This window comes from Trachymyrmex cornetzi, unplaced genomic scaffold, assembly GCF_001594075.2.
Source record: "Trachymyrmex cornetzi isolate Tcor2-1 unplaced genomic scaffold, Tcor1.1 scaffold15, whole genome shotgun sequence".
Lineage (NCBI taxonomy): Eukaryota > Metazoa > Arthropoda > Insecta > Hymenoptera > Formicidae > Trachymyrmex > Trachymyrmex cornetzi.
The window spans coordinates 446,656-473,656 of record NW_017296091.1 but is presented as its reverse complement, the minus strand read 5'-3'; the positions used below and the strand labels follow the sequence as shown (position 1 = coordinate 473,656).

The following is a 27,001-nucleotide window of genomic DNA, read 5'->3' as shown; positions in this document are numbered from 1 at the left end:
GAAGCCGTGGATATCTAGTACAAACCAATAGTAGAAGTTTGCAAGATATATTATAAACCAGTACTCATGTCTAACACCATTATTTATTAATAATCTGCTTCAAATGATCCATGGTGCATAAAGTTTTAATCTATTTATTATATATATTATAAACCAGTACTCATGTCTAACACCATTATTTATTAATAATCTGCTTCAAATGATCTATGGTGCATAAAGTTTTAATCTATTTTTAGATATAATTATAAATATGGTCTAAAGAAGAATATGAACAAAATATTTTCAATCTCGTTTGATTTAATATTATCTTGGCTAAAATACAAACTCATGGTCTAAAGGAATTCAAGTTTTCTTGATGTATGAAACATAAGTTAGAGTCTGAAACTTGTACTTTAAGAAAGAAATTTAATATTCTTTTGTGTATATAAAGTTAGAAAAATTTAGTTTCGACTACCGCTAGTTGCGTTGAATCGTTTTATGATTAACCTTTAAATAAGTAGGTGAAAGCTCAAAACACCCTAAAAATTATATATTTTTTTAGTTATATTTTTTTAATATGTATAAAGTAAAATGTTGAATTTACATTATTTATTTATGAAATAGAGGAAGGTAGATATAATGAACTTTAAGACCTCCAGATATTACTTTTCATTTTCCTTTTCCAGAACAAGATTTTCAGAATAACTATATGCATGGGGGACGCTATGGTTACCTACTTACTTAAAAGTTAAATAGTAAAATAGAATTAGAATTCACTGCACTTGACTGTCTTGCATATATGACTATATGAAGTTTTATTCAACTTTGCGAAATTTAATTTACTTTTAAGGGTGAGGGGGCATGTTGGTGTGTCGGCGGTTGCTGCTGATCGCAGCCGCGATCGCGGCCTCGATCGAGGCTGGCTCGACTAGTTACCACCCAGGCATCTCGTCGTCGGATTATTCCGGATACCCGAGTGGATACGCGGTTTACTCCGGCGCGACGTCACCCGAGTCCTCGCCGTCGTCGAGCTCGTCCACGTCCGGCCCGACAGAGCTCGGAGCCAGCAACACCGAGTCGCTTTGCCGACCGTCCGAGTTCCGATGCAGCACCACCGGTCATTGTGTCGCGCAGGACAAGTACTGCGACGGCGAGAATGACTGCGACGACAAGTCTGACGAGCCGAGATATTGCACCCGTGAGTATCTCCGCGAACAGAGACGTCGAACAAAGCAAGTCGCCGGGGCAAATCGATACGAGGTATCTCTCTGTGTCTCTATCTCTCTCTCTCTCTCGCTCCCTTTCCTTCTCGAAGGAAAGAGCTTTTTATTATTATATATATTTAGCAACATAATCTGAAAAATAATAAATGAGTCCAATCAATCACTTCCTGGAAAAATTTATTGTTAGAATTCTCTTGTCAAATCTGATTTATATACGATTGCTGAATAATATAACAAAAAAAAGTACAAAGTAAATCACCATGTTCATCAATGTCATTCAATGGATTATCATTTTCGTGTTTATAAAAATTAAAGAGATTTTTGTTTATCAGGCAAAATATCGGATTAATCATTGTCAACCAGACAATCAAATATTCACGGTAGATATACTGAACGTAGTAGATCCATAGTATACACCTGATAATAAAATGAAAAATGTATTGACAGTAACAATCGATATTTTGAAGTGAAAAAATAATTACAATCATTTTCGATCATGTATGACCATTTGTTTATTCGATATACTCAAAACAATATGAATTATTGAGTATATAAACCAAGAACAAAGTTTTCGCTCATCCAAGCAGATAATATTCCAAGTCAGTAATTATTTAACTGTGCATTATCATTTTGGCTCCATTTCTTATATATAAAAATCAAAATTGTATAAAATTCATTCATAGAATATGTGTCGTTCATAGAATATATAACATTAGTATCGTGCTTGTTTCAACATATATGGCTTGCATTAGCATGCAAACGCACAATTAAATAATTTTTATTTAATAATTTAATGAGGTAAATAATTTGTTCGTTCATTATTAGTATAATAGTAATTACCACTTCATACGAAATTTAATCGATTTGCAAAGCTCAAATATAATTATGTTACGCAAATATTGCATTTTCATCTTTCTGAATTTTTAATTTTCAATAATTTATGCGATACATTTCAATAGAAACGTAACATAATAGGAGGAATTTATTATAGCATTCATGATCCAATTCCTTCATAAAATTTCAAATTCATATTAAAATATGCACAGGCCCATGTGAGCTAATTACATGAAACAATTATATATACTTTATATACTTTCAATAGTTATCAAATAAGAATTCGAAAAAATATAGCAATTGTATAGAAGATTTTTAATCAGCATTGTTATTAATCAACATTATTAATTAACATTATACTAATTCTTATGGATTTGTGCATTAATTCTGCACACTGCTATTAGTTTGGTAAATATTACATTGCATTGTAAATACAGCTATAGCAATATAACAACATAAAATATGTATTAAGTGTAAATATAAAAATGTGAGTGCTGTAAATTTGAATGCACATAAATGTCTATAAATGTTGAACTAAATGTACAGATTACATTGCATTTGAGAGAGAGAGAGAGAGAGAGAGAGAGAAAAAGAAAGAGAGAAAGTAATTAGGAGATTATATTTTATAAAATAATATATTATTATGCCGTGTCATAATCTAGCATAATTGTACCCCAGAATTCATTTTTCGTGCATAATAATTGCACAATAAAAACACTCCAGCTTATCATCGGACTTGTTATACGGTTCGGCTTGATATACGAAACCGTGAAAGTAGTTAGGAGAGTTAATATTTTGTTTGAAATAATATTTTATCCTACCCGTATCATGAGCATAATCACAACGGAATATTGAAATATTTCAGAATATATTTTCCCAGTGTGATTGTGAACGCATGACGGAAACATTTCGGCGTGCAATCGGACATTATACGCTTCGATGTGCCAGGATACCGTGCGCTTAGTTAGGCGTTAAAATTCCCTTGGATATTATTTTACCACGTAATAACACGCACAAACGATTATACGACGCAATTTACTTTTCCGCGTAATTATTGCACGATGAAAAAAGGAAACAACTGAACGAACAAACAAACATTTTCAGCTTGCAATCGGACGTTGTACGGTGACGTCGGCCGGACCTACAGGGTGGAGATCCGCAGGCCGAGGGAGGATCGACTGCCATTCCTGTGTCACCTCAACTTCACTGCCGCCGGATCCGATCTCGGGGATCTAGTTCAGGTTGGACATAGAAATGATGTAGTTGTAGAAAATAATGCTGACTGGTGCCCAGTTGGCGTGGGGAGTCTGTCATGGAGCAGACAGCGGGCCGCGTCGCGTCGGAGCCCGGATAATAATTTATATCCCGGATTTTACGATTCTTATCGCGTTTATTGGCGAAATTAAATCAGCTCCCACGCTGAGTAAACACCGCGCGTCCGCCATCGCAGAATAAGCTTACTCTACAGATCCCCGATCCTCAACTGTAAGTTCTCGAGTATATATTTTCATTTTCAGGTTTATATTTTCGATCCCGATTGATATTGACATATCGATTATTACGTCTCTCCGCAATGATAGAATCGATATTTACATTGTTAGCGGAGTACAATCAAGCGGTCAAGAGCATAAAGTTTTTACAATAGATGGACCGGGTATCTCGGGATACAATAAAAACGTAAAAATGACGGCGTAAAAATACTTTAAAGCTTCTGAATCTTTTAAACAGCTTTCTTTGACATTTCCCAAAATCAAATATTTACGAATTAAAAGATTTTATATAATAGTATATACATATACAGATAAAATACAGCATTTGTATCGTAGAATTTATATAATAATTGCGTTTTTTTTATATGCATAATAAAAAATATTTTGTATTTGTATTAAAACAGTCCACTCAAGTACTCGCTAAAATTTTTTGAATTTTTAACATATTTGAGTATTAATTTAACATAATGTGATTATATTATTTGATATTGATACGTTGTGTTAAATAACATTTTTTAGTGTCAAAATTAACACAGTTTATGAATAAGCAAAAATAAAAATAATGTATTTTAAAATGTAAATTCTAAAATAAAAATGAGTAAAATACATATTAATTTTACGAAAAAAAATTCTTTCACACAGTTTGCTTACAAATTGTGTCAGTATTATATTCTTTATATTAACTTTTTTACATAATATTTGTGTTACTTTTTAACATATTCATCTTATATATATTAAATTATAATAAATTTACAAAAATTTGAATGAAATTTTTGGGACACGTGAAATATGTTAAATTTAATACAAATTTTCTAATTGTGTATTTTCATATTATAGGAGTTACGTAACTTTTCGCGCTGTAAAACTTCCTTCTTGTGACTTCTCTTATTCATTCTCATATTTCACGAAAAACGTGTACATTACAAAATAATTAACGAGGTTATTATAGAAATATTTGCTTTTATCGCGAAGAGTTCGTAATAACTGGTATTCTAACTTTTATCTTTAGTTTTATTTCCAACAAAACACCGTCAGCTAGTTGCGCACGCGGATACTCGCTGACTCATAACTTTTAGAATAATGCCCCCCTCCTGTGGCTCCGATGTTGCAGTTAACTTTTGATACCTTCACGGTCGGCCGCTTTCTATCCTTTACGTCGGAAGGATGTCCAGATGGTTTCATGACTATTCGCGAGGAAGGTCGTCCTGCAACGGGAGGACAATGGTGTGGCAGCGCGTGGGGCTACACCGTCTATTACAGCGAAACTCCTTCCATCAATCTGACTTTATATTTACTACGTTTATCAGAGCAGGTAAGAAATTGTTTCAGCTCAAGGAGATACGCGATATGATTTTCCGCAATTTCACCGCGGCAATATAGAACTTTTGTCATAGTTGTTCTACAGTAGCATTTTAATTTAGATAACGATATTTAAAGTTGTCTTTTCTTGTCAGAGAAATATTGAAAATATTATTAATTATATTTGTTATGTCGCTATTTCTTTAATTTTTAAATTATAAATTTGTTAAAGTTAAAATCGACTTGTGCGAATTATTCAACAAAAGGTCGTAAAAAAATTCTGAGGCAATCAGCAATAAGATATTATATTTTGAATAAAATTTTGCAACCGAGAATGTTCAACGTGAAGTAAAAGGGACGACGTGTTACGATCGCGGCACAATTTCGGGAAATTTTTCCGTGTCTCAGGGTATCGGCTACAACTTCGACTTCAAGCTGTCGTACAAGTTCCTGAGGAGAAGCGAGGCGCATCTCAGATATGGAAACAGTAGTATGTCCACATGGCGCGGCGAGCTGGTAAACGGCACGTATTGCGATCGCGTCCTTACCAAATGCGATACTAGAGCCTGCCGGCTGCAGTCGCCAAATTATCCCGGAGTTTATCCCAGGAATGTCACTTGCTACTATCGGGTGGAGCAAAACCGCGCGCCGGTGGGTCATCGGGCTTTACTCGCCGTTAGTCAGCGAAACAGTCACAAGATACACATTAAGGACCAGGTCGTGAAATACGACAGAAGTCAGCGAGTGCTAAGGTAAATCGTTGATGCTAACGATGCTAATCAAATCAATATTCAGTAAAGTGTAATGTCGAATTAATATCACTAGTTTACATAGCAAAAAATTAAACATACAAGGTGTTTTTATAGATTTTTCAATGCTAAAGACACGATAACGCAAGCTAAATTTTTTCAGTCAGGTTTCCGAAATAATTGACATTTATTGTACAAAATTGATTTTTTTTTACTATATTTGACTTTTTTCTTAAAAAAAAAAAGGTTAACGTTATTTTGAAATTCTGATCAGAAATTATGAATGTTATTGATCTCTATCGTTGAAATTTAACTCGTATTTTCAGAAAAAAATTTATAAAAACATCTTTTTTTAGAAATTAGTTTATTTAATGTATTGTCAATAATTTTGCGAACATATCTCTTTATGATACAAAAAATTTTCAAAGGTAGAGAAACAAAGATATGCAAGGAGAACAAATATAAATAACATATAGAAAATATATTTTTCAAGTAAAATTCACTCGCTTTTTAAGGGTATGGGATCAGTGCAACGTCGTGCAAGATTATTTAACGGTATATGACGGAGGTTCAACCTCAGACCGAGTACTTGTAAGGCTGTGTGGAGGAGATGCGGTGCCAGACATCATCAGCAGTCACAATACGATGTTGTTAGAGTTTCATACGTCCCCGTACGACAATCCGTTTCATCCAGTACCACTGTCTTTCCTACCAGGATTTGAACTCGAGGTTCAGGTAATGCTCGGATATCATAATATCTTTTCACATAACATCAATCACAAGTTTGTAGCAAAAATATGAAAATTGCAATTCGTGGAATTAATTATTTATGATTATTTTAATATCACTGATAAATTATTAAAATGTGATGGAATTAAATTTAAATATATACATCAAAATTAAATATATCCAACAATATATCAATCGCTTCTTTATACATATATATGTACATTCATACGTATAGGTGATCTTTGTCGACGAAAAGTCTCGAAGTTTTGTGAAGGAGAATGACAACTGCGATTTTTATATATCCGGTGACGAGAACTCGTCGGGCATTCTGGAAAATCCGAAACACTCTTTACCGCCGAACACGACTTGCCGTTATCACTTCCAAGGGAAACTCAATGAAATTGTTTGGTTATCGTTCGTTAAATATTATGCCGCCAGCGTGGAAGCTGCTGCGAGTATTGACACTGCCGCTGATTGCAATGCAAAGCTTCTGATATGGGATGGCGATATCACAGTGGACAAACTTACTTTCAGCCGAAAAGTACGTACCAAATTGTATCCCGCCTCTACAAAGTCTGTTACTTAGCAACTTTCTTGCTTCGTTACTAAAGTAATATAACTTCGTTACTGAAGTAACTTTGTTAGTAAAGTAATATAGATATAAATATAAATTCAGAAAAGAGTGCTTTGATTCCACGAGCAGGAGAAATACATAATCTAAATATCTCGCAAGAGAAATTATGAAATTTCTTCCGTGAATTCTAAGGATATAATTATTCGAGAATATAACGTCAAAGATTCTGTACATATTAATATACGTTACGCGACAAATTTGTCAAATTACATCAATACAACTGAACATTCTTGCCTTATTTTCGAAAAATATTGTATCCTAGGGAAATAAGACATTAAGGAAATCTATAATATACGTAACGTATACAATAGTATTTTTGCATATTTTCGTATGCAATATTTTGTGACAATACGATTTCTTATCTGATGCATCCCGTGTTTAATAATTTCGCAGAACGTCACGCTGATGGGACAGTTTTGTAAGGACGACATACCGCGACTCTGCGACCACAGTCTGCTGCGTAACAGCAGCCGTCATACGCGGCCGTGTAGCCTTGCGGAGAGTTACGTGTCGACCGGCCGCGATCTCACCCTGGAACACATATTGCGCCAGGGTAGCGCGTTATATCCAATAAGTTTCGTGCTGCGCTACGAGTTCGTCCACGAGGCCATCTCGTGTAACCACGTGTTCGCCTCGGTGCCGTCGGCCTCATCCACGTCTTCCACGTCGTCTTTATCGTCCTCCTCTTCTTCTTCATCATCCTCATCCTCCTTATCGTCCAATGCCGGAAAATTCGCCTCACCAAAGAATGTGTTCTTCTACGGTCGTGGTGGCGCACAGAATCTGAGCTGCGTGTACAGATTCGAGGCCGACCCCGATCACAGGATAGAGCTATCCTTCGTCAGGGCCTCCTTCGGTGGCAAGAGTTGCGCGTCTTACGTGGACCCGTTGGTGAATCGATGGACGTGCGACCGACGCATGGCGGATGTTAAAAAGTTCGGCATGGCGGATCTTGTTGTCGCTGAATATCCTTGGCAAGGAGTCGAATTGGTATGTATGACATGATAAAATCTTTTCTCTTCTTTAATGCCTTTAATTAAAAAATTTCTAAATCGCCACGCTCTCCCTTTCTCATTAAAAAATCGTTTTAAGAGGCTATTCCTAAAAGAATTAATATAAAAATCTGGAAAATTTATTTCTAAGTAATTAATTAGTCAAATATCTTCGAAATAAAATAATATAATCCCTTTTTTGTAATCGTTGTAATCCTCTGCTTTTTTAGGTTCGCGATTGTCTGTGCTCGAACGTGAGTGAGAGAATCGTTGTGCGGACTCTGACATCGAACGTGGTAGAGGTCAGGTTTATCATCACGCTCATGAATGTTACCCAGGATTACCGAGACTTCTTCTTCGAGGGGGAATATCGTTTCGTCCCGGTGGGCGCTGAATCGAATGAGCACGGATGTTCGACGAGACTCGAGGAGCGACGATTGCGCGGCACCAGCGGCGAGATTTCCCTCAGGAGTCCTTTACCGCGGGTGATCCCCGGCCTGGCTGCAGTGGAGGAGATCCTAACGAACACAGAGGATCTCACCGCGACGCAATGCGTGAACGAGCCGTGGCTGATCGAGCCTGAAGACGCGCGTATTAACTTTCTGTACTTGAGAACCGCCGGCTACGGCATTACCTTGGACAACGTTGAAGAGTGCACGACCCTGAATAGAATCGTTGTTTATTCAGCTGCGAATACAAAAGAACGCAGTGTGATCTGTCCAGAGGGTGGCGTCGATACGGCCAGGACCGTCGACTTCTTCTCAGGTGGTTGGAATTATAGTGCCGTGAATGCGAGCGTGGCGATGGCACAGCACTCCCGCAGCTTCGTCGTGGAATTCCTTCAGCGGGAACCAGGTTTCTACGCCGTCACGTGGATCGCGATCTCCAAACGTTCGCCAACCGCGCCCAATGTGGGTGCCAATGCGTTTGCCATACTGCCCACGGAAGATTGCCCGTACAAGTTCGTAATGCAATTTCAATATATAAAAAAATCAGTTTCTTTATTGGCTGTGAAATATATAAGTCAGAGTTTAATCGAAATAAAATCACTTTATTGGAATTCTCTATCTCTGTCATTAGATGTCCAGAGATCCAGGCATGCATCAGCTCTGTCCTATGGTGCGATGGTGTGCGTCATTGTCCCTCAGGCTTTGACGAGGAAGAAGCCAATTGCTCGTACCGTTTCGGAGTGACGCTGCTCTACGTCGCGGTGGGTGCCGGTGCCCTCGGTATATTCTTAATCCTCCTGTTGGCCACTGGTTGTCTCAAATATTGCCTCTACCGGCACAAGGCGCGTAAGAAGAAGAAGAACGTTGCTCTGAACGTCAATCATCTCCACGTGAATCATACTCATCACAACAACGGCTTGACCGGGAGCCGTCTGAGTGGACGCTACAACTTAGCTACACCCCAGGAAATGTACCTGGAGAATTACGGGAAGGATAGTATTTGTTGACAATACGCCATCGCCAATATTGAGACCACCGTGTGAATAGTCATGATTTTTAAATGCCTACCTCGCTCTGGGCCCCCCCTCCTCCACTTCCCATCAATCCCCTTGAGTAACGGACCGGAGTGTACGGCAGCCAAACACTCCCATCCCAAAGGCACACATACACATACACGGAACACACACAGACTTACATGCGTACACACGCATACACACGTATACATACTCTCGCAGTAATCGTACGAAAATCCCGTAGAATATATCCGAAGCGCATAGAAGCGAGCGCACGAGACGTGCTTGGTAGCCAAGTTTGGTTGATGGCAAACGTAGTCAAGTTCTCTAATCGAATCATAACGATCGGCTTGCCTTGAATAAGCAGATCACAATTCGACTCATTAGACCGAAGTGAATCATGATATGTATCCGTCTAGCTTGTCACAAGAATGGATACCACGGGACACCTGCCTAATCCTTCAGAGAGGAGTCGGGAGGTTGATGTAAACGCACCTCGTACGCTCGTGTATATGGCATTTACGATAAACACCGCAGTATCATGGTAGGTTTAGATACACACGATTTAGGAGTAAAATGAAAAAAAAACCGAAAGATACGCGCGAATGGACGAAGAGCGGCGAAATTGGCGTTTACGCAAAGCTTTTAAGAGACGTAGGATACGCTGTTTCCGTTGAGTGCACTTTCTGTCGGTTATCGAGCAAACGTCGTAAACGTCTACAAGTACGACGATAAAAGTAACGAGATAGAGGGAAAAGAGAATAGAACGATGGTGCGAGCGCCAAAGCGCGAGAGAAGCGTTTCACGATAGCTTACGTGTGAATGACGATGCGATAGACGGGAAAGCATACATGAGGATATGTGAAGAGTCACGACACCGTGAATGACATTCGAATGATATTCGCGGACGTGCCAGTAAAGGTCGAATGTATAAATTGCTTGTACTCTTCTGATCCCGATTGCATACATTCCGACAATTCGCACTTATCGGTAACATCACTTGTGATATGAGATCATGGAGAAAAAATTGATAAAAAGGAATAGTCGCGATTAAAGAGGATTACGCCATTGACGTTTGTGCAAGATCTAGCTTGATGATCGTTACTATTGGATTCATGCACGTCACACCTGTCTAATCTGATTTTCTCATTAGATCACCTATGGTCGGACTAGCCGTAGGTTTGGACTACGTTGTCGCGATGCATTGTTCCAAATTAAGATGACTGCACTGGGCTGTTTTTTTTACTGTTGAAAGGTATTAACTTAAAATTTTTATTTCTGATTTAATTGAATATCGAGGTCATCGTATATTTGCAATTTAACACCGTGATATTTTGATCAGAATCAAATTATTGGCTTTAACGAATGTTATGAAAAAAAACTCGATAATTGGATATAAATCGATTCCCACCTTACAAATTGCTTTACTGCAATCTGATTCGTATTACCTAACAAATCTGATACAACTATCCTTATATTATAACGCATTATATTGTATTATAAATAACTCAATCTCACTCAACTACGATACGTTCGTACATTACAATGCAATGATCGAGTCGCCGATATCATTCCATTCAACGTCGAACCAACAATTATTTTTTTATACTATCTGCAGTTTTCGATATTTTGAACTTTATAAGTGATTTATGGAAGATCCCATATAGGATTTTACTATTGGTTCGATACTGGCCCAAGATTGGTTACCAGGTGGTCTATAATGGCAACCATGACTGGCCCACTAATGGGAATACTATGGGATGATAACTTCGGCCCGATAATGGGTAACTATACTGGTCAAACGTGATAAACAACGTTGGGCCATTAATAGTTGTCTTATCATGCCAATATGTGACCAATAATAGTTTTAATGCAGTGCCGTGATTATTCCAATTATATTAAATGCTTTCTCCAACAAGAGACAAAGATGACACAGTGTAACACAGCGAATCATTTTATCTTTGTTTAACATTGTCAAATAAGAATAATTCACTATGTTCACTGTCATCTGTGATAAATGGTTCCTTCATTGTGATCTAATATAACCTCACTTACATTGTTCGTACTGTCAATATTAATTTCACTGTCATTTTTTTCAATATTATTACTACATTTATCACTAACGTTAATTTTTAATTGTTTTAATTTTCGAAACTTTTTTTGTTTATAATAATTTTTCGAAATATTTATTAATAAGAACTCAACAACTATCGTATGACAAATTAAGTATAACAGACAAAAAACTGCGGAAATCCATGGTACCCAGTCATATATGTCAGACATGGCCCAGAACAAGATACCAAATATCGGCCAATAATTGGTTACCGTATATTGGACCAAATATTGGCGCTATTGTAAAATGTAAATCAATGATACCCAGTCATGCCTGATATGGCCCATAATAGAATACCATGTATTGGCCAATTGTTGGTTACCATATATTGGGCCAAGCATTGGCACTATTGAAAATGACTGGCATTCCTATATGGGATGGAATAATATATGTAGATAATTTACTTGAGTAATCTAGATTCGGTATCGATACGCGCTTGAATGAGACGTAGATGCTACGCGTAATTAATTGAATGCTACAGGAGCATGTACACCGTTAATCCTGTTAAGCGAATGAAACGTTAAGCAAATGGACGCAGTCTCCACGCGTTAGCCTATTGTAGACACTGTATGGTAAAGCACGTCTAACGTACGTCTGTATGCTGTGATAGAAGTAAGCGTATCAACAATCGGAAATAAATCTCTCGCGTAAATTTCACGTTCGCATATACGCATCCTCGAAAAAATCCATCGCCGAAGATGGATCACGACCTTCCAATGCAATCTTCTTTGGCGACATCGATATCTTAACGCGGCTAAGCGTGTAATTTTTAGATCATCGATCAAATCAAAAAAGATGTGTTCCAAGCCCGGGATGCGAACTCACGATTTTTCGAACGTAATATACGTACTTTGATAGAAAATTTGATAAAAATTAATTAAAACAGACTTATGGCGAACCAGAAAAGCGATATAAGTCGACAAAAATAAGAATTTGACATATTATATTATACTTAAGAAGACGTAATCAAATTAGGGTGAAGCAAAATTTTATATACTTCCCTTTAATCTTTTAGAAACGTAGAAAATGGTCATAGTAAGAAGCGGTTCGATTTTACATACATTTGTAATTTTTTCTATCCATTTTGAATTGAAAAAATTTTCTAGAGCTTTGTTATTTTATACAGCAATTAATTGGAGAATTCCATATAAGAACAGTAATTGAATAAGAGTTATACTTGCAATTTTTAGCAATTAATCGCGGTATTTTGATAACGGTACTTTTGCAAACTTACGTACACTTTCTGCCACAATTTGAAAATTTCCGCAGAGATGTCGGCCGCGTTAAGATATTTTTTCGCCAGTCTCATGAATTGCTCCGTGAATAATTCATTACATAAGGACATCGCCTACCAACGAATACTGCCGCAGTTATTATTTATTCATAAAGTTTTATAAGTCTCTTTCTACCCGAATACGAAAAACTGTCCGAGTATATAACGTTCTGTACGCTATAAGACACGGAATCCGATAACGAGTAATGTACTAGCGAATAAACGTAGCGTGCATCAGAAGCGAAACTGTGCACCCGCCAGGCTCCTCGATGTGTTAACCGCGCGATTGCCACATTAAAGACATGTTAAAATTTACTCTGACATATCGAAAGTTCGAAATTAATTTAAGCGCGTCACACCATCCATCACTATCTAGTCGAGACTGAAGTAGCGAAGTCATCTTTTCACGGATAACCGAGACGACTTCCTTTCGAAAAGAAATTTTCCCCAATTTTTCCCTTTATATAAAATTCCGTCAAATAAGAAAAGAAGAGGAAGTGTTTCACACGAAATTTTTTATATACTCTCGAGTCGGTGGTTTTCTCGCAGTTCACGATAAATCTGTCTATAAATAAGTAAAAGCGTAAGTCCTTCGACGACGGAAACCGACGTAATAAACATTGTGGGACGCATCGTTTTCTATTCACAAGGGAACGACGATTTATACTACCTATTTCCCCGGTATCTTCCCGGCACCAAGACGTTGATATGACCCGGCCTTTAAAAGCATCCACGGAAAGTCGTTCCTGTCGTCGCCCTAACCGAGGCGGATCAGCATCGAGTTTAATTTCTCCGACGGATATATGAATTTAAAATCTACTGTGGAGCGTGTAGTCATCATGGGATTTATACGGTACGACGACTCGACTCCATGTCGCGCTCAATCGAGAATGCGTTCTACGATTACGAAACTATAGTACTATGCATGTATGTAAGAACGTACACGAAAAAAAAATAACATAAAAAAAGGAAAAAAAATGCCGTAGCACAAACTGGCTCGCACATACGTAGCTAAAAAAAAAAGTGGATGGTAAAGAGTTTTGAATCAAAGAGGCCTTGATTCAACGACGTTTCTAAGCAAGTATTACGCGTTACACGATGTATTGTAATCCCGTGTTTATAATTTTAATAAAATACCATCGCGTTAAAGAAACCCAGCAGACCAGCCGTGGGAAATGCATTATTAATCAATTTATCGTTTCGTTCTTTCTCAGAAATATAATTTTCTCTTCGAGTTTTATGTATATACATTTATGTATATTCATGAAGACATATAATTCATAGTGTCCAAAGTTTTGTTCTACATAAACCTATGCAATGAACAATGACTACAACTAGAAGGATTATTCATTGTTAGAACACATACAGATTTTCGCAAATTATGCTCTTATTTTCAAAAATTCTTATTTTTTTAAATAAATAATAATTTAAATTTATAGTGATATTTACTGAGAAAAATATAGTTAACAGAATAAATAAATTTAAGAAACATCTATAAAAAAATGAAGATAAAAAAATTGTTTAACATAATTGTAATTTTTGCTAAAAGAAGTCCCCTGCGTTTCCTTTTTCTCATATACTGTGTAAAGGTCCAGAAACTTTTGATATTTAGGTCAATTCTTCTCGTTAAAACGATTGTAGAGACTCTTTTAATCGCAATCCCTTGAGAAAGAACGCTATTCATATTCTAGTTATAATTTAAGTTTATTAATTCACATTATATCGCAATGCCTCGTTAAATTTTCATACAATTTCTTGTTTGTCTTCGAGATGATTTGCAAAACTTCGTTTTCAATATAAAAATTTTATGAGAGTAGCATTAATTACAGTGAAAATAATGAAAAAGATGTTTTATTTTTATCAAAAAATGCTTTGGAAGAAAAAAATTTTCAAAAAATGTAGATAAGAATATTCTAACACCTATTTCCTTAAAGAAAGATCTTGCTGCAAATTTTTTTTATAAAAGCATGATTAGAGAATGTTTATAAGTTCTTTTTTAAAAGTTCTTGTTTTACTCTCTTATTTTACAAGATTATAAGTAGATTTTTAACTGCCACATATTACGCGATTCTATATTTTATGTAGTTGATATAGAATATATATATTTTGATATCTATTGTAACAAAAATAATTTCAAAATGCAAAGCGATCGCTTTGTAATAAAAGCAGCAGAATATTCAAAGTTGACATAAAATATAATTTTATTTTTAAGTTTTTAATACAAATGTCTATTTTTTTGACTAACGATAACAGCAATCTGTCTTACCTTTATTCACGCAATCGAAAAAAATGTATACTGCGGAAGACATGCACGGTTGATCGCCATCAGGATGACATCGCGCTCCTACGTTGTTTGCCTCTTGACATCTTCCATCCGTCAATTTTCCGTTCACGAAAAACGTAAAACCGCTCGCCTATAACCCGGCAGATTTATCGCGCCGTGCTCGATGAAATATTCATCACGTCGCGGACAGACTGGCGAAAAGACGGGATCCTCGAATGTCCAGTGGGAGCGCATCGTTCACTGATACGGCGATACAACACGGCAAGCTGGAACCACCGAGATCCCTGCACGGTGTCGAGGATGCCGAGGTCATTTGGGACACGATTACGCGGCGATTTCCGAATGCGGCACCGCTTCTCTGCGAGATGGAAACGGTGATCGAACGAGCGGAGGATCTGCTGCAGCAGCTTAGAACGCCTTGCACTCAGGGAAATGGTATGCGATTCTTCGAACCCGGAAAGCAATTTTTCCATGCACGTGCATGACAGGCAAACAAGTCTCGGAGAGAATTTTAGTATATACTCAATTTAACATGTTTTACGACTCAACATGTTTAAAATAACGAGCTTAAGCTTTAAATTAATGGTTACAATAGCGTGATCCAATTATGCAAATAGCCTGCATTTATTCGTGCACTCGGCTAACCTCATTGTAATTATCACGTTATTAAATTAATGGTATACATGATATAATGGGAAACACACAAGTAATTTATTCACGAGGAAGATTTATCTTTCATAGAAATGTATGGTTTGCACACGACCTACATTCATTTATCCCTTTCAATTGCGTGCCGGACTTATTGACCAAATTGTTATCTGGAATAATCCTTCATTTGCTTGATTTTGTCAATCTAGCGTTTAATGATTAAAGAGTGCTTATTCGAAAATTTGCGACGTAATCTGATACTACGCGTAAGCTGATTTACTAAATTTGCTGCATCCACACCTTCGATTATAATTTACAGACATAGAGAATTTATTTGTCAAATTATGCATAAGAATTTTTTGTCGTATACTTTCAAGCGTATTCTTGAAATTTTTGCAATTCTGAATTTAAAATTTACGTCGCGGCAATATTGTCTAACTTGTGCTAGTTCACAGGATCTGACTCACTCAATATTACAGACACGTCCAGCTCGTTTCACACACCGGATTCCCGGGAATCTAACGCGACGATTTCGATGATATCCGACATAGAATCGTTTGCCGAAGAAACGAATGTACGTAGCTTCCCGCATATTTCCTACTTATTGTTACACACTGTCATTGCTTGCTGTATTAAATAAAAAAAAACGGTGTTCCTTTTCCTCTAAGATTTCAGAACATTGTGAAGTCACCGAGAACGTTGAAATGCAACTGAAAGTGCACGATATTCACGAAAAGCAAGTGGATTTAGAGTCTCAATATTGTAGTGAACAATCTATTCAGTGCGAAAAGAAACACCCCTATCAGGAATATAATTTGAATTCACCTTTAAAAATCGACGAGATTGTTGAACATTTCAAAGCAAGCTCGATGATTAGATGTCATAATTTCCAAGAGGAATCAAATACTAATGTAAAGGATAACGTTGATGAAGCAATCGATATGAGTTCGGAAGAAAGTGAGTGCGACACGGAATAGTTAGAAAAAAATATATTTTACAAATTCATAAACGTGGGAAACAATTTTTAACACCGCTTATTTTAATAAATTTGCAATTTAGGATTAATGAAAGCAGTGGGTGAAGCAAATAGTTTGGAAGGATGGGTAAACATGACTGATAAGGCACTGTGTAAATATCATGATGATATGGAAGGTATAAAATTTATTTCGCTATTAATTATATAAAAATAATAAATGTTTAATCGCGTCTCAGATGATAACGATTCGGAAACGGGGCCAAGCGTCGACAAAAATATAGATAATCATTCATTGACAGTCAACAATGATGACAAATCTGACAAAAACGATGAAAAAGTAATTTAAAAAACTGACATTAATATATTTACATTATATTTAAGTATAATATGGCTGAATTAAATAAGGCAGATGAAATATTGCAACACAGATTTTTTGGAACAGAAGAAGCTTATAGATAAAAAATATTTCTTAATTTTATTTTTTTATCCAACGATAAGAGATTCTTAAATGTAAATCTGATTTATTTAAAATTACACTTATTGCTCTAATATAATATAAACGTTTAAATAATATAGATCAGTGTTGCAAAATGTTCTGCAAATCTTCATTCACCGTTTACTATCCTTGAAGAATATGCAAAGCAGTGTGAAATGCCAATCACATACAAGTGCAAATCAAAACCGAATATGTATGTGATAAATGGTGACCTGTGTGGATTTCGCGGTAAATACTTCGTAGCTCTCGTCAAAACAGATAACAAGGAATATTATTACATCATATATACACACTCACACACACATGTTAAGTATTATTTTTTTATTCAACAACACCGAATTATTTCCAGTAATTATACTTTAACAATAATTTTAATAACTTTTACTTGTGTCGTTCATAAATCCGACATATAAAATGTTGCAAGTGCTTCTTTACACGTTGTTAAACATAGTTTGGATAATGTGCCAGCAATGTCGTGTGCCGCGACCAAAGATCTGGCCAAAAACGAATGGGCAGCACAAATATTGTGGATGATAGCCGTGCGTCAGATGGATGGCTCGAAATCTGTTGGCGGATTATTAGATTTCTCGAAGGAAGAGTAAGTTTAATGGTGCAAAAATATAAGAAAAATTAGGATATAGATTACGACGATATAAATCTTACCGGAGCATCGCTCGAAAAACAATCGACTTTATGTAAAATAGAATTTGATGCACTCTCTTTGTGTCAGGATGTTAGAGATAATAGCACTTAAAGGCGAGTTGAAGAACGCGTCGCAAAAACTCTACAAATTTTGTCTCGAGAAAGGAGAATCTATTCCGAAGTATACTATTGGCAATTCGACAACACATCAAGGGTTTACGTACACAGCTCAATGCGTAGCTTTAGGTCATGTCGGAGTTGGTATGTTATTTTCTCATTTGCTATAATCTGGTTAAAAAAATAATATTAATAGGAGTCTACAATTTTGTATATATTTTACTACTCTAAGTTATTTAATAATAAAAGGAATCATTAAGTCATTCTTTTAAATTTTATCACATACGGAATTAGTTTGTTATTATTTTGTTTGTAATATTGAAAAAAATATTTCAAAAAAAGCTTAACATAATTTTTATACCATTTTTTTATTTAATCAATTTTCTTAAATGCTTATTAGAGTAATTTAACATATTTTATTACTTATTTATAGGACAAGGATTAAGGATAGATAGCGCTAAGATTGCTGCTGCTGAAAATTTATATCAGAAATATATTTGTGAGAACCAATAATCAACATGAGCTCAAAAATCAATTATTATGATATAATGTATTTATTCTTGGTTTATCTTTGATAATAAAATTTGAATAAACGTGAAAATATATACAGTTTTTGGAAATTTTACATGTTGAAATTTTTTATTTGATCTTAATAAACGTTCGTATCTTGTCTTTATTTGGTATTTACAACTTATGTCAGAAAACTTTAATTATATTCAAGATTAGTACACTGAATTTACAAGAAAAAAGACAGGAGATTTTGTAAATAAAATAATATTTTAATGCAGGTATATTCATCCCTTCATTACAATTTTCATTGCTACTCTTAATGATCAAACACTCGACCGTTCAAACACTCTTTTGCAAGAGGCACTTGTACCGCTATCATGGTATTTTGGCGACGATCCAAGGTAGCTTTCCGGTTTTCTTAAAAGACCAATAATCATACAAAAGCTTGCCAAGCACGAGGAATATTAATGACGCCAATATGATGTTCAAGATGTCGAGAGGATGAAGCCAAGAGTCTTCTGGTAAAATGCAGATCTCTGTCCGCTTAAGATCACGAATCTGTGAGAGCCATTTTATTATGTTAAAGCAGGCAATTGCATTTTAATTGCATTATTCATGCGTCTATTTTCAATCTGACTTGATAAAAAAGACATGCAGTTAGTTACCTGTTTGTTTGAGTTATCGTTGTCACTCGTAAAAGCGCATCTTATGTCGTTGATGTCTTTTATTATATTTGGATGCCTGATCAGAAGATCCTATAAAAAATGTTAAATAAAATCATACAACTAAATTAATAATGATTAAGTTCTGGTAGTGATATTAAGTGATCATTTATTTATCTTTTTTTAATTAGAAGTAAGAAATTCAAACAAAAAAAAATGTAAATATATATATAGTTGAATATTGAAAATTAAATTTAATAACTATTTTATTTATATTAATCTATCTATTTTAATCCTTTAAAAATTTTTAACGATTGAAGAATAAGAAACTTACTTGTACAAAATGATGTAATTGTGTCAATCTTATTGGCAATTAATTTAAAAATATATATGTAAACTCTCTCTTTATATATAATATACTATACTATGTCCCAAAATTTTCGACTCAAAATATAGCAAAAAAGTTTTCGAAAAATTAAATAAAAGCAAGTTATTTGTAAATTTTTATTTTAAGCAATAATTTCTCATCTGAACTTTGCAATTGATCATATTTAAACCCTTATTATCTTAAAAATAAAAATTTACAAATAATTTTTTTACTTAATTTTTTGAGAACTTGCTATAGTACTTTGAATTACAAATTTTTGCGACACCCTGCATATTGTCAATTAAATTATAATAAATTATATTATTAATTAAATTATAACCTGAAAGCCCGGTGTAAAGTGACAGTCGCACGTCCATGAATTATTGCCGAGATACAGATTAGCTGCATTTCTATTGTGCAACAATGCATTCTCCAGAGCATAAGTAGGCAACTAAAAAATGCAGACTAAAGAATCATGAACTGTATTTATAGTCTTATACAATGCTGAAATAACAACTATGGTGATATTAAAAACAGCGCATGATATTTTATAATCTCCCTAAATCGCGTATCTTAATTCTTAATCGTCTACCGTGCTGCACGAAATCAACTCAAACAGTTTTTTCATATTCCGACATCCATCAAATGAAACGGATTGTTTGCTTACGTGACATCTGATAACTTTGACACGGCAAACTAACATCGGTAAGTTTATTCCCTCGAAGATTAAGGCGTCGGAAATGGTCCAGCCAGTCTGATCCTTCTAAGCGAGCGATAGATTCTACCAGATTATCGTCTATGTAGAGGTCTAACAGGGACTTGTAAGCGGGATTTGTCGCAAGCGGAGTTAGGTCCTTGATCTATAGTAAACAACAGACCGGATTAAAGTATTTTAATCACTGTCTAATATGTGAATCATTATAATATATAGATATATGAAAAGTGCATTATATAAGAAAATTAAAGGGAAATAATTTTCAATATGTTATATTTATTCTTTGCAAATATATATTATTTTCTCTTTAAAAATATGAATAAAAAAATATATTTTTTCTTTAAAAACAATAAATTTATATGAATATTTTATAAGTTGCTTTGAAAACACATTTACAAATATCTATCTGAATCTCATATTTGTAACGTTTTGTAATTCTACTTCATAACTTCGTGACGTGTCTGTAAAAATTATTGTTTAAAGGGGGAGAATTGTGTAAATATAAATGACCTTATTTCCACTTAGATGAAGAATGTTTGTATCTGTGGGTAAAAATTCGGGCATTTCTGTTAGACCGCGATGACTACAATTGACTGAAATAAAAACTATAAGCTGTCTCTGCGTAAGTTCGCCTGGAGGTGTAACGTAAATCAATTCGCAATCACAAACAGTCTCTTTGCATTCCTCCTTCAATGTCTGAAAATCAGATTGATTTAGCGGGGAACTCAAGATCTGTTTAATCATCAATTACAGGAAGAAGATGCATTTTCTCGTTACCACGATTATCTTGACAACCGGGACAAGCGGTCTTCCATCATGCGGCGTGGCGCAAAGTAATTTGTCTTTGTCGACGACTTTACTCGCGGCTGATCCTTCACTGGAGTCCAAAATCCACGCTACATCTTCCGTACATCTCAATGGATTACCTTTGTCGGTACATCTTCATTAATTATCCACCATTCGCGCATCAATTGAATGTAATTTTGATTAAACAATTCATTAATCATATAAAAAGTTTTAGCATTATAGAAGTATTACACAGCATTTCACAAAAAATATAACATGATTTTAATTTTTGCCAGATTTTCTTATATCATAACTTATTTATTTGACAAATTTGTGCACAAAATTTTATTGAATTATTCTCACCGGTCAGATAAATATCTTCTAACGTAGGTACATCAAAAACCGTAATACTGATCTCTTCGAGAGCATTGTTTCTTAAATCGAGGCATCTCAAAGTCCGCAGATTAGAGAACGCATGGTTCGGTAGTAAACGTAGTTTGGTGCCGGTCACATTGATTTTCTATTAATTAATTAATATAAACATTTCCTCCAAGCTTTCGTAAATATTTTCGAGATAAAACACGCGCAAAATATAATCTCGCGATAAAAACGAATTTTCATGATCAATGTCTTCCAAGACAGTTTGCTGAACTCGTATCCTATTCTTTGATAAAATAATGTTAAAACTATCCCACTTATTGTTCATGAAAATTCGAGTAAGCAATTTTAATGAAGTATAGACAAAGCTTTCACTTGTTGTCCATTTGGCAAGCATTTTCTACCTCCAGAAATTGCATTTCGCTCGGAAATGCAGTGGATAATTGAGTTAAGTTACTGTTCGCGATTATTAACTTTCGTAAGAATGTGAATCCCCGTAGAATCTCTTGTGGATCAAACATTGCCTTTGGCCATACGCAAAGAATAAGTACTTGAACATCTTTAATCCTAAAAATATTATTTTATTTTTTTTAAAATGCTTTATCTTTTTAGAATAATTACAATATCAAACTACTTATACACCACAGTTTATTCTAATAAGACAACAGTGCAGATGTTACAGCAATGTTTCTGCGCTATATAGGTAAACTTTAATTTTGCATCTAGAAATCAACAATATTAATTCAATAAAAAAAAAAAATTATATTTTAGATTTACTTCCCAGTAGCATTACCTTGCTCTCCATTCATCTTTAAAACCGTTAAAACAGACGAGACGTTGTCGACTTTCCGCAAAGTCGCATTCGGTGTGAATATTGACACGTGGATGATAACAAATCTCGTCATCTTTCGTGAAGCCACGTGAAAAATGTACATGTATAAAGAACGCGAATCTGTAAATAAAACGATTTAATTGTGTAGGAAGATACCGAATTGTAATGCAAAGTTATCTCGCGAACGTTAGATATGCTTCTTCATGAAATCAAAACTAGCTTCTTGCGCTCATGTTTAAACATCTATGCGTGATTACGCAGAGACATAATTTATTCTATTTAATAGTAAAATAATAGTTTGTTTAACAATATTACACAATTCGTGAACTCTCGTGAAGGCGTACGACGGAAGTAAATAGATAGTGCATGATAGGCTAGCGTATGAGATTTATAATCTTTATTACTTAGCAGCTTCGTTATTTGCGCAAGACGATAACAAGACCAATGTACCATTATATTCGCCAGCGTTAAACTAACTTACGTACATAATTGAATATCTCGTATTTGTCTTCCTAGCTTTTGATGCGCACCGCAATCCTTTTAACTTATCAGTGCTTGAAACACTTTCGCGATTGATTAGCCGCCGCTTTCCAAACAATTCAATTTTAACAGCTTAACCCTAATGAATATGAACAAATTACACGATGCGAATGTCATCGCCTTAATCTTGTTTTTGATTGTCGCGTTGATACTAAATATTGTGTAAATGTCGTTACAGTTATCTCTCCGGTGAACCATCCTTCATATGAAGAACTTCACAAATTTAAGACTTTTTTACTATACTAGATCTTAGATTGTGATATTAAAAGAAAATTCATAATAAAATTTTTGCAAAATATATTAATATGAAAATATATTTCAATAAAACAAAACTTACAATCCATAGAATTGACTTGTAAAATATATCAAAAACTCTCCTTTTGTATTGTTAATTTCTTCTAAGAAGATAGTTTTTGGTACATTTTATAAGTCTATTCTGTCAATTGAAAATGTTGTTTTATTGAAAAATATTTCTATTTAAATATAATTTGCAAAAATATTTATTTTGTTCCCGTTTCTAATATCTATAATTGGAGATAGTAATAGTGAATAAACAGGAGTCTTAATCAGTTTAACAATCAAGTGTAATTCTTCTAATTGCCACACGTAATTATCCATACAAAATAGTATTTGTTCATAAATATAAATCAATGAAAATAAATGTGACGGTTTTCAAATACAGTGAAAATATTAATTTCTTTATTATTTACCAGACATTTATATTGAATGTATCATAAAATCTTTAACGCTGATTAAAATTTTATCTTAAAATTTTATGAATTCGTAAGTCATAACAATTGCTTTGCTATCAATGATCGATCGATATCTTATAAAATTCTTTTACAAGACTTTAGAGAAGCCATTTGCAAAATTGATTTAAAAACTATAATAAAATCCGCGCAATGTTAAGTCATAAGAAGAAGGTAAAAGATAAATAAATACTCACAGAAAAGTTCGTTGCACTATCATTCTCGAAACATGAAATGTTAAGATACAGTAAATAAATATCAACGTTGACGAGTTGTTCGCACAAACAAACAGTAATTTATAAAGGGTATGTAATGGAATTTTTGTATCACTCAGCACTTTTTTTATTTAACGCGATAGGTGTCGACCTAACGACGCACTCGCATCGCGTGCGCTAACGCGGTAGGTGTCGTATCAAGAATGGCAGTGCTGCTAATGAGAAAGTAGATGCTGTATTCGACGTGTCAGCAGGTGGATAACTTAAACGGCTTAACATGTAATGAACATATTACGCGATAACAGTTGTGGAGATGCGATCTATACTTGTGCAGTGATACATATTGTGATAATACATCTTTCAAACAGTGAAATTCACAGCGTCAGCCGGTAAGCGACATCATGCTTGTATTATTACAAGTTTCGGATTTTTAAAAGCAATTGCAAAACGTAAAGATATTTGCGATAATATTATTGAATTTGTGGCATTTTTTATTGTCTTAATAAATATTATACATTACCGTAGTTTCAATTCGGATCAGACACCATAATGTTTAATTTTAAAAACATCATCATGTATGTGGAAACTTTTTGCATTAAATAAGAAACTTGCATTGAATATGATTGGAATTGAGTTATTCAACATTTTCTATATTAGTGGCAATTTTTAACGAATAAATTAAAAATTAAAGCAATAAAGTAAAAATAAAAAATCGAAAAAATATTAAAAAGTTCGATCACGACGATTTAATTCTAATAAATTTATTTGTCAAATCTTAGCAAGAAAATATCCACAGAAAAAATTTATTTATAAAAATAAAATGTGAGTATAATATAAGTATGATGTGGTAATAGAAAGTTACTTTTTGAAAGTATTTTAAATATAAAATAAGATATATTTATACAATAAAAACAAATTTACATAATTTTTGTGGAATTACATAATTTCTGTAAAATTGCATGATTTTTTATATTTATAGGACTAATCATGTAATCTATTTTACATCTATTATATGTGTAAATTTACGAAATTTTTTACAGTGTAAGTGGCTTGTGTCGTATCGTGTTCAATCATGTGCAAAGTAACGATAAAAGTAATTGTAAAATTTGTTACCGTTACCAAAAAAATATAACTTCGTTACCGTTACAGCTACCAAAGAAAAAAAGTAACGCAGTTGCTAGTAAAGTTACCAAAAAAGTAACTTGTAACTGTAACTTCGTTACAAGTAACGAGTTACTTCCATTCCCTGGATGTGGTACAACATAAAATTGCTATGTTTAATTCAACTATGATTCATTTAAAAGTTAATTAAAAGTGATTATTTAGTGTAGAAATCATTCAATAAGTAATATGAGCAAATTAATTTATCTTTCGTAATTACGTTAACGAATTTGAATCATAACATTCATAAATCTATTTTTTGCTTCTTAAACTGCTTGGTTCAAATTTATCGTTTTTAATACTTAATCTGCATAAATGTACGCATTAAATTTTCAAATTGCGAGCCATATTCGATAAAATATTGGACTAGCGAATCAGCGAATTGGACAAGTTTTTAGTCCACGCTATTGGTCCGTGTCTGTATATTTAGTCCAAAAAGTGGATCTTCTTTATCGACCGAGTTTTCGCCATTAAATGTCAGTATATCCCCTAAAAAACCTTCTCGCAAATCCTGACCATACGCGCGCGAACGAATTCGTGGAGCTTTTATGAACGCGATCGGTGTATAACCCTCTATCTAGTTAAGGACGACGACGGTTGCACTGTGCACCCTCAAGAAAATCGCATTTTACAGATTTGCCTGTCGGCGTCGGCTGGCATCGGCGATATTCAAATTCCGTAGCAGGACTGCAAGCAAAGGCACGACGTGATTGGGACGACGTGATCGAGAGAACGTGGGACGCTGTTTTGCGTCGTCCAACCGCGAGTGTTTTCCACATACGAAAATCGCCGCATCGTCGAAGACCCGATGTCAGGGATAGCGATAGCCAGGCTCGCTGAGGAGCGTAAAGCATGGAGGAAGGATCATCCGTTCGTGAGTTTCTGTTCCTCGTTGTACGCTTTCCCGCGGGAACGTGCCATCGGTTTCCCGCTTGGTGCGCCATAGAATCGGCTGGACGGAATACTGATCACGTTATTCCATCGTTACTCGTCGCGATTGTAAACAATGGCCCTGCATCATCCGCGTGGCATTTCACACATCTTAAAAGCGAGAGTCTACGTTAAACTTTGTTTTATAACCAACGCTTTTACTTTATAAGGAATTTTGATCTTATCTATAGAAAGAATCAAACTAATTGGTCTCTAATTAATATATAACATTTAACGGTAAAATTCTAGAAAAACTTATTTTAGTGTTGTGTTTAGAATTGTTAAAAATTTTGTGTATAAATTTGAATTTTCCCTGTAAATAATATAAGGACTATTTGTAGGGGTTTGTAGCTAGACCAACTAAAAATCCAGATGGTTCCCTTAACTTGATGAGTTGGGAATGTGCGATACCTGGAAAGAAATCTGTAAGTCAATTTCTTTTAAGTGTAGGTGACAAATATTCGTATTAAACTTGCGATTTTGCAGACTCCTTGGGAGGGTGGCCTGTACAAGTTACGTATGATTTTCAAAGATGACTATCCTTCAAGCCCTCCAAAATGTAAATTTGAACCTCCTCTATTCCATCCAAACGTTTATCCATCAGGCACTGTGTGTTTGTCGCTTTTGGATGAAGAGAAAGACTGGCGACCAGCTATCACAATCAAGCAAATCCTCCTTGGTATTCAGGATTTATTGAACGAGCCAAATGTGAAAGATCCAGCTCAAGCCGAAGCTTATACAATATATTGGTATTTACGAGACATGTTCAGATTGTGAACTTAACAATAGCAATCTGAAGAATAATTAGGGATTTCTTTTGCAGCCAAAATCGTTTGGAATACGAGAAACGTGTTAAAGCTCAAGCCAGAGCAATGGCTCCGCAGGAATAAGTCACAAGAATTGTCAACTCGACATATTTAAAATATGTGAGAAAGACATTGTATGTGGAATGCACATCATAAACTGATTCATAGCTCTTTATAATTAATCTTTTTTACGAGTAATTAATATATGTTGTAACTAATTAAGTAGTTCATGGTCTTAACGTTTATTTATCGAATATTGTCTTTATTCAATGTGTATATTTTTCGAAATTTCAAAATGTAGTGTATACTAACGTCAATATACGAAAATCAACACATATAAATTCTTTCGCACATAAATAATTCTTATTAATATTAAGAACCATGTTATAAGATATGTATACTTTAAGGCA

At 34.7% G+C, this 27,001-nt stretch overlaps 3 protein-coding genes and 1 long non-coding RNA gene across 5 annotated transcripts; 3 read left to right on the top strand and 1 right to left on the bottom strand.

Moving 5' to 3' along the window:
- The first annotated feature begins 835 nt into the window (after positions 1-835).
- Positions 836-11,043, top strand: LOC108758060 (uncharacterized). Its single transcript, XM_018502828.1, has 9 exons — positions 836-1,177; positions 3,141-3,277; positions 4,638-4,838; positions 5,234-5,577; positions 6,090-6,309; positions 6,539-6,844; positions 7,331-7,927; positions 8,160-8,890; positions 9,010-11,043. The coding sequence occupies exons 1-9, from the start codon at positions 841-843 to the stop codon at positions 9,383-9,385; spliced, it is 3,249 nt and encodes a 1,082-aa protein (XP_018358330.1). The 5' UTR covers positions 836-840; the 3' UTR covers positions 9,386-11,043.
- A 4,091-nt stretch (positions 11,044-15,134) lies between these two features.
- lwr (ubiquitin conjugating enzyme lesswright) lies at positions 15,135-26,996 on the top strand. The gene is made up of 13 exons (XM_018502681.1): positions 15,135-15,496; positions 16,189-16,283; positions 16,378-16,666; positions 16,769-16,861; positions 16,922-17,022; positions 17,262-17,409; positions 17,650-17,779; positions 17,912-18,084; positions 18,374-18,451; positions 25,623-25,729; positions 26,127-26,210; positions 26,272-26,534; positions 26,609-26,996. The coding sequence occupies exons 1-13, from the start codon at positions 15,277-15,279 to the stop codon at positions 26,673-26,675; spliced, it is 1,848 nt and encodes a 615-aa protein (XP_018358183.1). The 5' UTR covers positions 15,135-15,276; the 3' UTR covers positions 26,676-26,996.
- Positions 18,700-23,897, bottom strand: swi2 (Protein singed wings 2). 2 transcript variants are annotated; one of them, XM_018502826.1, is made up of 10 exons: positions 23,677-23,897; positions 22,152-22,310; positions 21,763-21,925; positions 21,344-21,500; positions 20,972-21,120; positions 20,705-20,890; positions 20,181-20,339; positions 19,820-19,930; positions 19,116-19,205; positions 18,700-19,008 (listed from the first exon to the last, which is right to left on the bottom strand). In XM_018502826.1, the coding sequence occupies exons 1-10, from the start codon at positions 23,697-23,699 to the stop codon at positions 18,826-18,828; spliced, it is 1,380 nt and encodes a 459-aa protein (XP_018358328.1). In that variant the 5' UTR covers positions 23,700-23,897; the 3' UTR covers positions 18,700-18,825. The 2 variants fall into 2 exon arrangements, with proteins under 2 accessions (XP_018358328.1, XP_018358329.1); XM_018502827.1 differs by having other exon boundaries at positions 18,864-18,986.
- Positions 20,112-21,029, top strand: LOC108758059 (uncharacterized). The gene is made up of 3 exons (XR_001939933.1): positions 20,112-20,184; positions 20,720-20,816; positions 20,948-21,029. It is a non-coding gene; the product is annotated as an uncharacterized LOC108758059 (long non-coding RNA).
- Positions 26,997-27,001: the final 5 nt, after the last annotated feature.

Coding starts and splice junctions, on each gene's coding strand:
- lwr (XM_018502681.1), top strand. CDS start 15,277: ATGTCCAGTGGGAGCGCATCGTTCACTGATACGGCGATACAACACGGC. Junction 16,667..16,768: donor CGATATGAGTTCGGAAGAAA/GTGAGTGCGACA, acceptor TTTGCAATTTAG/GATTAATGAAAGCAGTGGGT. Junction 17,023..17,261: donor CTGACAAAAACGATGAAAAA/GTAATTTAAAAA, acceptor TAAATAATATAG/ATCAGTGTTGCAAAATGTTC.
- LOC108758060 (XM_018502828.1), top strand. CDS start 841: ATGTTGGTGTGTCGGCGGTTGCTGCTGATCGCAGCCGCGATCGCGGCC. Junction 7,928..8,159: donor CTTGGCAAGGAGTCGAATTG/GTATGTATGACA, acceptor CTGCTTTTTTAG/GTTCGCGATTGTCTGTGCTC. Junction 8,891..9,009: donor ACGGAAGATTGCCCGTACAA/GTTCGTAATGCA, acceptor CTCTGTCATTAG/ATGTCCAGAGATCCAGGCAT.
- swi2 (XM_018502826.1), bottom strand. CDS start 23,699: ATGATAGTGCAACGAACTTTTCT. Junction 21,501..21,762: donor GCGAAATGCAATTTCTGGAG/GTAGAAAATGCT, acceptor ATTAATTAATAG/AAAATCAATGTGACCGGCAC. Junction 20,340..20,704: donor TTCATCTAAGTGGAAATAAG/GTCATTTATATT, acceptor TGTTTACTATAG/ATCAAGGACCTAACTCCGCT.